Source organism: Epinephelus lanceolatus, chromosome 13, assembly GCF_041903045.1.
Source record: "Epinephelus lanceolatus isolate andai-2023 chromosome 13, ASM4190304v1, whole genome shotgun sequence".
Lineage (NCBI taxonomy): Eukaryota > Metazoa > Chordata > Actinopteri > Perciformes > Serranidae > Epinephelus > Epinephelus lanceolatus.
Window position 1 is genome coordinate 24,282,706 of NC_135746.1, and position 13,491 is coordinate 24,296,196.

Below are 13,491 nucleotides of genomic sequence, written 5' to 3' on the forward strand. Positions count from 1 at the left end.
GGTCATGGCTGTGACTCTTTGTAAACAGAGATTCCACAATACCGCCGTTAAGAAGATCCACCGTCAACGTCATGCCGGCTTCGCTTTTTTAAACTGAGCCAAACAATGCTGGCATAATGCTAACCCAGTCTGTGACAAGTAACACAACAGCGGCTGCATCTAGAGTCATCTTATAAAAACATAGATTCTGCTGTGTTACTACCACTGGTAGCAGCTAAAGCTTTGTTTATACTAGCGCGAGACACTGTGGTGCAGGCCTCCTAGGATGGCTCACAAGCTAGAGCTCAACTCGCTGTTCAATGCAATATGCAACAAAAAGAAACAAAGTCAACGAGTGTTACAGGAAGAATGTTATCAAAAAAGTAGGCTGTCTGGCAACAGTAGGAAACACCAACATACTGCCAAACATTGCGTTTTTGTATTGTGATTATTACGGTCGCTTACCTCAAAGTCAAATTATTTCATACTGCTTTGTTTCCCTCAGGGTCGCCGCTCTTTCCATGAGACATTAATTGCAATATCATAGGCAACTGGACTTGCTTGAGCTTCTTGAAGACGTTCACCTTTCATCCAAGAGGCAAAACGTCTTCAAGAAACTCAAGCAGGTCCAGTTGCCTACGATATAGCACTTAAGCATACTATGACCTGAATGACTGAGAATCTTCACCAAAGTATTTCCATGAGACAGTTTTTTAGCTTTTACAGCCATCTCTCATGTTCTTCCACACTCTGCGTTTAAAAGCCTGTGGTGGGCTGTTTCTTTCTAATAATTTAAGGCCATTTGACTGTCCCTGTGGTCTCTAATAGAAGAGTTATTGACATGTCTGTACACGCAAACCTGCACAGCCAGACTTCCATCGAAGGCATGCAGCTTCAGAGGTGAGCGACCAGGCACTACGACAACTTTTAGAGCCTTTGCACTCGACGCGAAAGACACGATGGCATCATTTTTTGGTGCATGAACACTGAGCGGGGGACACCAAGGTGAACATAAACCAAGCTTTAACGATGGAGTAACATTTCCCCCCTATTCATTATCCAAATATTTTATACAGAACGTCTACGTCGCGGATTAACGGTGTAACATTCCTGCCTTGACTAGTCAGCTTGTGTTTTCTCCAACAAGTCTCCCAAGCTGATATAGACTGTTGATAGTGAAGACAACATTAAGAAAGTTGACCCTAAGACACAAAATCTATGTTGTCGATATCTATGGCTGGACTCCCAATAATCCCATGCATAGATTCGCCTTTACTGTACACATTCTGCTCAGCAGCAGCAACCAAATGATCCAACCGCTTCAGATATCATACAGAATAAAAGCAAACCTATAATAATGAAAACATAACTTCCTGTTTGACATAAAGTAGTGAGAATAATCTGCTGACTTGCACATGTTCCCTAACACAAACTTCAGCCTTTAGCCAACAGCTGCCCAACCTCAACCTTTACCCTCTGCTTCACCTCATAGTTACCCTAAAAATAATCATTTCCCCAAGACTGTCATCACCTGCCGCCACTTCTCTCAATCTGTCCCTCCCTCAGACGCACACAACCAGCCACGTCTCCATTATATATATCATTATCACCACACACTAGACTACACAACTGGTACTGAGGCTGCTCACATCTGTGTGAGTGTGTGTGTGTGAGGCAAAGAGAGCGAGTGTGTGTATGCACTGTAATGTAATTAATCAGCTGAGAGTGTTGATTACTTAATCTGTCATTAGCCAGCCATGTGTGTAAGTGCGTATATGAGTGTGTACGTGAGGTGGCAGGGTGTTTCTAGGCCCCCTTGTACCGACAGCTGTGACCAGAGCCAAACAGGGCAGAGCAGAGATTGATGATACTGGACTAATACCATCATTCATCAGGGATGTGATATTTCAGGGATTGGGATTTGTTCTGGATGTGCTGCCTCCCTTCATTTCCAATGGGATTTCGGCACTTTCTTGGTTTCCTGCTTCCTGCCCGCTGGTGATTTACACCCATCATGTACCTGTATCTAAAGGCTGACCATAACATTTGGTGCATTTCTGCCTGTTTTTGTGTAAATTTTCAATGTGTTCATAAAGTGCCTTGTTCTGAAAGTGTCTGCTGTGTATCAGCCTGAAGGTGAAGAAGCTGTGCTGTGATATCAAAGACGAGAAGACGCCATACAGGGTGATGGAAACAGCTTTTTCGAATACACCTTGATGTTGCAGCACCTGCTTGTTCCACTTAAGACAAAGCATCCATGTCATGCTGCTATTCACTGTTAAATGCCTCTTCTACATCAGAAAGCCCAAAAAATACAGAATTAAAACACACATGACCACAACGTTCACCCCTCTCTGTCACCGTAGCAGCTGCTAAACAGTACAGGCTACATGTGCATCAAGAGTCATGTGAACATTAAAAATAAATGCTATTAGAGTGGCAACAATTTGTTGAGTAACCAAGTAGTCGGTTAGCAGGAATTTAATTTGCAACTATTTTAACATTTAATTTCAGGTCTTTTTTAAGCAACAACTCCAAACAATCTCTGGTTTCAGCTACTTCAGTGTGATGACTTGCTATTTTTTTCTGTTTAATATCACTTTTAAATAAATCATTTTGGGTTTTGGGCTGTTTGTTGGACAAAACAACAATGTCAAGATGTCACCTTGGGGTTTGGGAACTTGTGATTGACTTTTTTCACCATTTTTTCAGGGGTTTGTAGAATATGGATGCAACTTATGATTATTTCCATTATCGAGTAATGTGCTGATTATATTCTAAAGTAATCATTTAATGTATGAAATGGCAAAAAATGTGAGAAAAAAAATGTCTATCACAATTTCTCTGTGCCCAACATGACATCTGAAAATTGCTTCTTTTGTTGGACATGTAAAGCAGAGAAAAACAGCAATCATTGAATCAGCAGAGAAAATAAATGTTTGGCATTTTAGAGCTTAAGAAAATAGAAAATCACCAGCAGGTAAACAATGATGACAACAACTGTTAGCAGAAGCTCTAAATTCTATCAGCAACAGTGGGCGCTGAGAGAGAGAGATAGAGGGTGGAAATGAGCACGGATTCATTTTAGATTTTGCTAGAATCACTAAAATTTGCTTGAAACTTGAAACATTTTAAGGGCGCCCTCGTGTACAGTTTCAGGACAACATGGTGTACAGTATGTGTCAGTCATGTCATGTTCTCACTCTCCCTCATTCTTAACTCTCTGACAACAGCAAGAGGCCAAAAGGTTGCGCTGTCGCTGTGTGTGTCTAATCCATTTTTCAACACAAACCCTCAGATTCATTCACACACACACATGCACACAATCTAATGAGGGATTAGCTAATGAATTCTCTCAACAGATTAATTACACTTTACACACACGCTTGTGTGCACGCAGACTTCATCCCCAAACAACTGAAGATACGAGCCAGTGCGTTCAAAGAGAGTTTTTTTTTTCTTTAAAAAAATCTATCACTAAATTGAAATCCGCAGAAACAGATTGGCTTCGGGCAAAGTGGCGTTTGATTTGAAGAGAAGACATTAAGATGGATCTGAAGGACGGCAGACTGAAGCATCACTTTTGACGAGAAAATAAATAAAACAGCCTTTGATTTGGTGCCATTTTACATGGCACAAGTAGAATGAGGAGGCAGTTTCACATGAATCTAAATGAGAGGCAAACATTTCACATGCTCATCTTTGTACCACTGTACTCTGCAGGGCTTAAAAGCATCGGCCTCCCTCTTTCTCTTTAAGTGACAGCAACACACACGAGTTGACGCACACATTTGCTCAACACACACACACACAGGACATGACAGAGACACACAGACACTCGCGCACACACACGCTCCCTCCTGCCGTTTTCACAGTCTCTTGAGTGGAGGAGATGCCCACGGCCAAAAACCAATGGTTGCATTTCTTGTTTTTTTTCCCCCTCCTCCTCCTCTCCTCTTCACTATCACTCCCTTTCTCCCTTTCTGGGGGAAAACACACAATTTTATTTCATCTTCCAAATGGAGCTGAAAAGTAATTATAATTAAACCAACTTGGTTCTAATGTTCAAAATACTAAAATAATTTACAATTATAATTAAACCAGCTCAGATGTGGCGCTCAGTAGCAGCGGCAGTCTTCTAATTCGTCTAGAGACACTAATGGAAAACAATTATTTCACTTCATTAAGATTAAAGATGCCTGGAATCTGTGTCACAGCTCGATCAGAGAGGAGACAGATTTAGAAAGTTGTCAAATTAACATAAACTCAGTTACACTCGTTCACATTTATTACAGTGACTTTGAAAGCGATAGGCCACAACAAAACAGCACGATAAGGAGAGAAAAGGGAGAGAGTGATTTATATAAACGCCATAATTTATAGTTTGACTTTCTAAATGGGGAAACAAGAAGATAAAGAGGGAAATGGGACAGATTTAGAGAAAAATCATCTTAACACAAACTCAAAGTGACTTTGGTGAAACGTGTCGGACAGTCTTTAAATCCTTGCCACTGTCTTTTCCCATCCTTGTCTGCGGTTTCAGAGTGAAACGGCTGCTGATGCTGCACCCCGACGCACATCTCTCCTGTGATTCTCTCTGATTCCCCTCATTATTGACTTCTGGTCTGCCTATTAACCCTATCAGCCTCATCTGTTTAACATTTCACTGGAGTGGTCAAACAAAAGTGCTGTCAGTGATGGAAACGACTGTGCTGATCTGTAAAATCAACCGTGCCCTGCGCTCTCTTTGCAGCAAATGCAAGTCCTTGTTTTGATGGTGCGGTAAATGACAACTTGTCCTCTTAGGATTCAGAAAAGGGCACAGCAATTACGCATTGGTTGCCTCTTAACAATCATTTTCCTTGTATCTGATTTGCTAAAATTACTGTTAATGTGGCTCCCTTTTATCTTTCAATATATGTACTTTTTTTTACTCTGCAACACAACCAACTGTTAGTTCTCCTTTTCAACCCCCTTTTCCACACTAATGATAGCCCACCTCCCGCTCTGTGCAAAGCACCATCTACTCACTAGTATTTACTTGCAAATTAACAGCACTCAAATTCCCAAAGAGGCCTCAAAGAAATTCCACACATTTGTTACCCAGAGAGCCAAATGGCCACAAGGGAGGGGAAGAGGGGGGTCGTTGTGGGGTATAGGACTGGGGAGAGAGAGGGCAATAAAACATTCACAGATGAAGTGGTAATTAATGTGTAATTTCTATGCAAATCATTAACAAGCCAAAGCGAATACTGAGGCAGAAAACGAGCTTTTTAAACTATTTCTGGTGATTTCCAGCACTTTAATGAAGCGCGAAGTGTCCTCTATTGCAGCCTTATATGGTCTTAGTATGATTTTGGAGGTCAGCTTTCTAACAGCTGTGTGACACTCTCTCTTTCTGTGTGTGTGTGTGTGTTGGAGTAAAGAGACGAACAACTGCTGAATGCGGAAATAAAACGCGCAGCAGCCACGCATGCAGACACACAGGTACAGAGAGTTTGCCTGCGCGGACACCGAGAGCTACAGAGGCTGCACGGACTTACAGAGCTACATGAGAGCTCCCGTCTCCAGTTCGTATAGGGGGACTTCTGTAATTGCATCGTCCCGGACGGAGCGCATCAAGCAGCACTGTTGCAGCTCTTTGCCTTCTCGGTGTACAGACGTGTTTGTGCAGAATAGACGGACGAAAGCGGAGCAGATAGGCACACTTTGCGATCCAGGAGAAAGGCTTTCCATGCATCCTCAGAAATATAAAGTGGAGTTTAATCTCACGGTCGTTTCGTTTACTTAACAGTGCTCATGCACACGGTTACAACTATTTTGAGTCTCCAATAAAATCACATCTAACATCATAAAACCTCAACAGTTTGAAATAAGATGACACCGGGGAACCCACAGGAAAAAAAGTAACTGATCCTCCTCATCTTTTTCCTCCCCTTAAGTTAAATCACACGGTGCACGAACAAAAATCCATTTCATCAAACAGGGCATCGGCGTAAAGAGGCTATATTCCCAACCATTAGGTTTTATGGCATGCAGCGCGAATAAAGTTGGAGCAGGAGAGGATCATTTGCTTTGCAAGGAGCGAGAAAAGCTCACGGGGCTTGCGAACCGAACATTGCATTGCACAAAAAACAGTCCTCTTTAATAAACACTGCAGAGATGACACCTTATAACAACATGCATCAGTGCGAGGATGCACTAAAGTAGAATAGGAGTCAATCACAGGATGGAAACACCATAAAGTCAAAGATAATGCAATAATTACGCATAATATAAGTGATCACTGTGGGACAAGGTGCATATTTGGTTATAAGTGTGTGATCTATGTGTGTATGCAACTTTTTCTCCATGCATGCGCTGCTCGCGAGGCTGCACGGCTGCAAGGTGGACGATGTTCCCGCACACTGTACGACCTCCACTCTGCCTCTGATACATGCTGTTAACCGGTAACCCCGTGCGAAAGCTGCAAATGTTGCCCACTGTAGCTTGAAGTGGATTTTTGGTCTTTAAATCAGACTATATTTTTGACACAGACAGTCCGGGGAGCCCAAACAGACATACCGCAACTTTAAAATAGAGTTCATAATCCATTAGTCAGTATTACTCACTGCTGCAATAAGTCCGACCTACTTGGCAAACATACAGACAACACACAGCGTTTTAAATGCGACTTAAATGTAATGTAAGAAACATTTTAACATTTCAACAGTGACCAAAAAGCATCTCCACTCCACTAAACCTGCGTGTCTCACATCAGAAGCTGCTGGAAAACAACCACAAAGCGATAAAACAGGCACGACGGAACATTCCCAACACGGAGGCTAACTTTTCTCCCACACCTAAGCTTAAACACACACCTGTCTGTGATTCATACGCTTACACACACGAGGGAAACATTAAAAAAGAAAATGACAGTCCAGTTTTTAAACAGGAAACACTTTGGATAGGTTATTTAGGCTGTGTTGGTGCTTACCTGTCGGTATCTGTCCGGAGACGTTACCAACCGCCGACAACAGGAGCCCCAGGAATACAGAGAAAAGTGTATCCATGTTTCAAAGCGTGGCCGTGCCGTGAGTCTGTAACAGTTTTCCCCCACGCGAAAAGTTTCCTCTCCGTCTTCTGTCTTCTCTCTGCGTGTCTGAGTTCAGCGGGTTTTGGTTATTATTCCTCCTGTTGTTGTGGACTCTGCCGCCCCATTCTCTCCTTTCTCCGGGTTCTTCTTCTCTTCTCTTTTCGCTTCCTACGGGCTCTCGCGGACACTACACTTTGTTTCACGCGGAGCGAGTGAGGGAGCGCGAGCGAGAGGGAGAGAAGCGGAGAGGGAGGGAGCGCGAGCGCAGCAGGCAGAGAGAGTGCGTGACGTCACGAGGCAGGAGTTGATTGAAAAAAACACACAAATTAAAACAAACGATGTAACAAAACTTGTATTTCTTTTTGTGTGTTCTTATTTATTTTCCCCAAGTCATTGTTACACATTAATATTGACTTTTACTTTAAATACTGAACTTTTCAATAAAGCAATAAAGCTTATTAAATTGAATAGAAGTGTATATTGTTCTTCTTTTGAATTCTGCAAACTATTTGCTTTCATTTTTGTCACCATTACATTACAAGCTCGGTTATTTTCATCAAGACTGTGGGGCCACTGGCTCCCCAGCTTGTTTGTGGCTGCAGTTTATTGAATTTTGTCTTTTCTATATGAACTTGCACGAGCCACTTACTCATCATGGAGACTTTATGTTCTGGGTTAAATATAACATTCTTGACCACGTCTTTTGTCACATGATGTCTGTAATCATGCACATACATTGGCAGTGAGGCACAGGATATAAATTTGGAAGAAAACTTGCTGCAGATACAAAATCCAGCTGCTTCATACATCCATTATGTGTAGCCTACAGGCTTGATGGCCAAACTCCAGTGTCTCATCATCTCCAGTTGGTCTCAGATATCATGCTTGTTTGAGTTGCTTTCTGTGTGATGCAAACCAACCAAATGGGCAAACTCATTGTAGGTTTACTGTGCATGCCTTTGTGTGGCTTACATGTGTTCGAGTGTGGTTTAATTTTGAGAAGATTTGTTGTAAGCATACATAAGCTGAATTTAGTTCTTCAGGAAAATCACTGAAGCTGCACAAGATGTGATTTTATGTCACACAGGTGGTCAAGTTGACAAAGCAAGCTGGTATTTCTTACAAAATGTTTTTCAAAAAATTCTTGAAACCATCTTTAAAGGTCCAGTATGGGGGATTGGACAAAAGTAGTATAATAAATATATGTTTTCTTGAGTGCATCATCAGCAAGAGGGTTCCTGGTTCAAACCCAGGGTGGAGGAGCCCTTCTGGAGTTTGCATGTTCTCCCTGTGTCAGCGTGGGTTCTCTCCAGGTACTCCAGCTTCCTCCCACAGTCCAAAGACATGCAGGTTAATTGGTGACTCTAAATTGTCCATAGGTGTGAATGTGAGTGTGAATGGTTGTCTGTCTCTATGTGTCAGCCCTGTGATAGTCTGGTGACCTGTCCAGGGTGAACCCTGCCTCTTGCCCAGTGTCAGCTGGGATAGGCTCCAGCCACCATGTGACCCCCAAGAGGATAAGTGGTTACAGAAAATGAATGAATGATATATACATATATATATATATGTAAATATAAATATATATATATATATATACTGTATTTATGATATTGTATTTTTGTACATAGATGATTGTCACTATAGACCTTTCTCTGTATCCTTTATTAAGTCATTATTTTTATTATTAAACTGTTAAACTATAAATCTCTTATTTTCATTTATACTTAGCGGTGTAATGTATTTCCATTCTATGCTGCTTTATACTTCTACTCCAGTAGCTATATTACACATTTTACAGATCACTACGTTTGGTACTTTCTACTACATTTATTTGACAGTTATAGCTGCTTTTCAGATTTCAGATATCTTACATAAATGACATTATCATCTCCTAAAATTTGATGTTTGTCAGGATGTAGGCATTTATTTATTTATTTTAATACTAGCCTATTTTATTACTATGTATTGCTTATTTTTATGTATATGACAAAGGTCCTTGAGTGCACCTGAATTGTGTTGTATGTTTGTACAATGACAATTAAAAAAATCTGAATCTGAATCTGAATCTAAAAAGTGATGATATGTCATAATTGTATTCCTGATTCATTTACACTGCCACCAAGTGACCAACAAAAAAATCCAATGGCTGCAGATTGAAGTATATTCATGTGAATAAACAGGGGCAGCTCTGTTCCCCTCATCCTTATCCCAGCAGTTGGGCCCCTGACAACAGTACTGACACAAATATTTATAGTTCCAGGCACAATCCAGGACCCCTCTCCAGGCCCCCTAAACAATTCAGGCACCCCCAGCCCCAAAAGCTGGTCTGCTAATGCACCATAGTGTTAAATAGTATGGAGGCCCTGGGAGGCAAATCAGAGAAAAGAAAATTTTACAGCCCCCGTGAGCTGTTTTGACAGTAATGTTTCATAACCTGCTAGCACACAATGTGCTTTTATCCTGGGTTCAAATGGGGTCGTGTTTACTGAGTTCACAAGAAGAGTCAAAATGAACACCCCCCTGTTATGGTATTCACAACCTCATTAGTGAACATTTTCTGAGAGGTCCTCGTTAACAAGTTCATGTTGACAACATCCCATGTCGGAAACACAAGCTCACGAGGTCCATTTGAACGCAGCATTAGTCCTATATAGGACATGTGGTAGTGGTGTGCATCAACCTCTTGTGGCCAAAATCAGTATTACAACAACAAACACTTGACAAAAAAATGATTCTGACAAAAAAAGTCCCTTGCCAAAACTTTTTAAAAGCTGTTTTCACAGATGAAAAAAACATACGTTAAGAAAACGATCCTTGCAAAACTGTATTCCCCCACCCGATTCAATGATTAAAAAAAATAAATAAATCCAGGAGAGGCACTAAAAGAAACAGAAACACTAATTAAAAGGCTGTCTTTTATCATATAACTGTTACAGGGTCGATTCTACAGCAGTAACAAAGTCAAATGTACATTTCTAATATTAAATATTATAATTACCTGAAATTTTGTTTCAGTTGTGTTCACCTGACACTCTCAGGCCTCCATAGTCAATATGTGGAATGTTTGATACTCAGTTTCTGTACCCCCATGTTCACCTTTGGAGGTACCCCACCTATAAAGGGGTGTCTCCCGCCTTACCTCTCCCCTTTTGCTGTTGTAGTCCATTGGAGAGGTAAGCAACATTGCTCTTGTAGTAATTTCCCTGTTTTAGTGCTGTTAAAGTGTTTATAAGTTAATTTTTCAGCTTAAACTCATTGTATAATATGCTAACATGTTCCTGTGTCACTTAATTTGTGTTGGGGCTCAAGTTTATATGATTGTAATGACAGAGGATCTTGTTTTTGCCACTCGCTGTCAGGTATGTTTTCTGTGTTTTATAGTTCTGAATAGAACACAACATGGCCGCCCTTCTGCTGTTGTGCTCCATGGAAGAGGGGCTCAGGTTACATCGTGTTTATGTTAATGTCAGTAAATCAAACACATATACAGAACATAGCGATTGAACGGACATAAAAAAGTTCAGTAAGATAAAAATCACACTCTTTAAAAGACGAAAACCAGAGCACTGGGGCTTGGATTGTCAGCGTCATCAAGATGTACGGCCTTGAGGTACTTCTTTTTGATTTAAAGGAGACCTTGTGGACAGTTGGTGGACTGTGAATATAACTGTGTTTTTTGTGTGCTAAGAACCTTTCTGTCAAGAGGCGATTTAAATGACTGCAGCACTTGGTTGAAGGATGACCTTTATATCTCTGGTTTCATACTATTAAATGCAATCGCCAGAAAATGAATGCATTTAGCACATTTTATAGCTCAGTTTCTGGACATACAGTTAGCTTAACTTGTGCATTATACAGCAGCTAATGTGCTCCTGTTGCATCAGTGTCTGTATCTCCCTGGTGGAATTAAAAAACAAATCATTTGCCCACATTTCCCCGATCTGCACACAGTGGTGACAGCCGTGCATGTCAAAGTGAGGCAGGATGACATCATGACAGGCGCCTGCCAAAAAAGACAAAATAGATGTTTTGATTTGGTACACAGCCGAGCTAAAAATATGTGGTGTGGTGATGGAAATGTAGGAGCGGGGAACCGCCGTGTATCCTTTTAGTGTGTTTTGTCTCTCTTAGCGCAACCTCTCCCACATAAAAGGTGTGAACAATCTCTTCTCCCGAGTTTACGGCTGTCACAGACGAGAATATTGACACAGGCAAACTTTGGTCTCTGCATTGCTGGGTTGTTGGTGGTAATTATGGGCGCTTTCTGACTGTCCAAACAGTAAATGTGAGTGTGCAGCCTGAAATTTCAAGTGTCCTTCAAATAAACCTGAGTGTCCTGTCACCAAATATCACGCTGATGCTACTATCCTGCTTTAAAAATGTGAATTTGCAAGTGTTACTGGTACCCTGTCATTATGGACAGCATCCTCACTGATGTGTCTGCTGAAGTTGCAGGTTCCAGGATGTTATTTGCAGTTATTTTCTCGTGCACGCTGCCTTCGCACCGTGCTTTTGAATGCATAGGTGCAGACAGCTTTTACATTTGCAAGTTTGTGTACAGTGAGCTGAAATAATCTGAGCACACCTGTACTTTCAACTCAGAAATGATTGTGTATGGGTATATACAGTGGATACAACTCTATTTGCAGTCATGGAAACTTTTTCTTGATGTCAGATCTTGTGTTCAGTGCAACATATCGCAGACATGTGTTGAAGTGGATTTTGTTACTTAGATAACATTGTCTCTGCTTCCTGTATTTCTTTTCAGAAGCCTTTGTACCAAACATTGTCTTTCACAGTGTGAATTCTGCTCTGTAATGATTTGAGGATGTTTGTATCTCCCCCACCATTGTTTTTTATCCTTCACATCGAACAAAACTATCATGTTGCAACACTTATCCGGCTTTAGGTGGCGAGAAAAACATGGCAGGTAGTCATTGCTGTGTAATAACAGATCTGGGAGACAGAAAGTTAGTATACACAGAGAGAAATGCCTGTGCTGGAAATGGACAGCAAGCATAAATAGATCTTTTATTTGAAGCCAGGGAAAGACCCCACTCGACCCTGATGTAGGTACATTGTCCCTGTACAGGCAATTTCCAGCAATCTAACCTGTCACAGCACTCACTGGAGCTCACCAGTAGCTCAATGCAATTTTGAGACTAAATGTACCGTCCAGTGTCTGGTCTATGATGGATTGCAGAGAAGGCTACTGTGTTTTCAGACCAACCCTATCACCAGACAGGAACGTAAATACTGGACCATTTTGCAAAACCCCAGATTACGTGAAGTGATGTTTTTTCTGTAAAGGCAATGTCAGCCTTTCAGTTGGTTCATCCCTCTGCTCCAGACGAGGGATGGGTGTCGAGAACTGGTACTAAATTGGTACTGGCTCCTAACTGGTCAGTGCTGAAATATCAACAAGCTCCTGGACAAGCTCTGCTGCTATCGGTATTTATTAATTCTAACTTAACTGGAATTTTCAAATACCTATCCATCCCCCAATAATGACGAACCTGTTGGTGGTGTTACTGTGTTCACATTCTGTGTTGTCCTGTAGGAAGTAACAGAATACAAGGAGCTAATTTATGTATGTAAAATACAAAATATGAGTAACTGTATTCCATTACAGTTACAGTTGGAATAGGTGGTATTCTGCATACAGGCAGAGGTTTTATTTTATTTGTTCAATACCATGTCCTAACTGAATGTATCTGTCATGATCCTGGTTTTGTGTATATTGACTCCAAAGTAGGGATGCACTGATCCGAAATCTATATCAAATATCGGCCCTGATATCATCAAAATAGATGGATCGGGTATCGGAAAGTGCAACCTATACCTAAGGTGATCCTTTCCCTTTAAATGTATCGCAACGCGAGCTACGTCATACGTCATGGAGTGAAGGAGAGAATCTGCTGTGTGGAGGTATTTCACACCATTTCAGCTGCTGTTGCACAATGGTTTGTCATCTTGTTTCATTTTATCTTCGGAAAGAACTGTGCAGTCATCAATGCCTGATGCTGCTAGTCTTTTCTGTTCTACATGTAAAGGTATATAGCTTTTTAGGTCAACCATGGTATCGGATCGGTATCGGTTATCGGATGATACTCAAAGCCACAGCATCGGGATCAGTATCGAAACTGAAAAAGCTGGATCAGTACATCTCTACTCCGAAGTCGTTGAAATCCGGCGCTTGGGCAGTGACTTGCAGCGCAAGAAACCAACGAAAAAAGGCGTCCTTTAATGTCTGCATGATAAGCGGCCAGTTGGCCTGGCAGAGTCAGGAGATAACACAGCGGAACATGAACAAAAGTTAAGATGGTGAAAGTCTGAGTGGGGCAGGCAGGGGTGATGGTGGATGGGACCAACAATCCACGACTTTGACCCAAGAGAGCGGTGTTCATGTCCCTTAAAATTCTAAAGCCGAACCCTGT

General features: G+C 41.4%; 1 protein-coding gene across 1 annotated transcript in view; it reads right to left on the reverse strand.

The window, feature by feature from the left end:
- ptprk (protein tyrosine phosphatase receptor type K) overlaps positions 1-7,271 on the reverse strand; it is a 162,882-nt gene extending 155,611 nt beyond the window's left edge. The window contains exon 1 of the mRNA XM_033649304.2: positions 6,956-7,271. Within this exon, the coding sequence (XP_033505195.1) occupies positions 6,956-7,031 (76 nt within the window). The 5' untranslated portion in view covers positions 7,032-7,271. The remainder of the gene's footprint in view (positions 1-6,955) is intronic.
- Between the last annotated feature and the right edge of the window lie 6,220 nt (positions 7,272-13,491).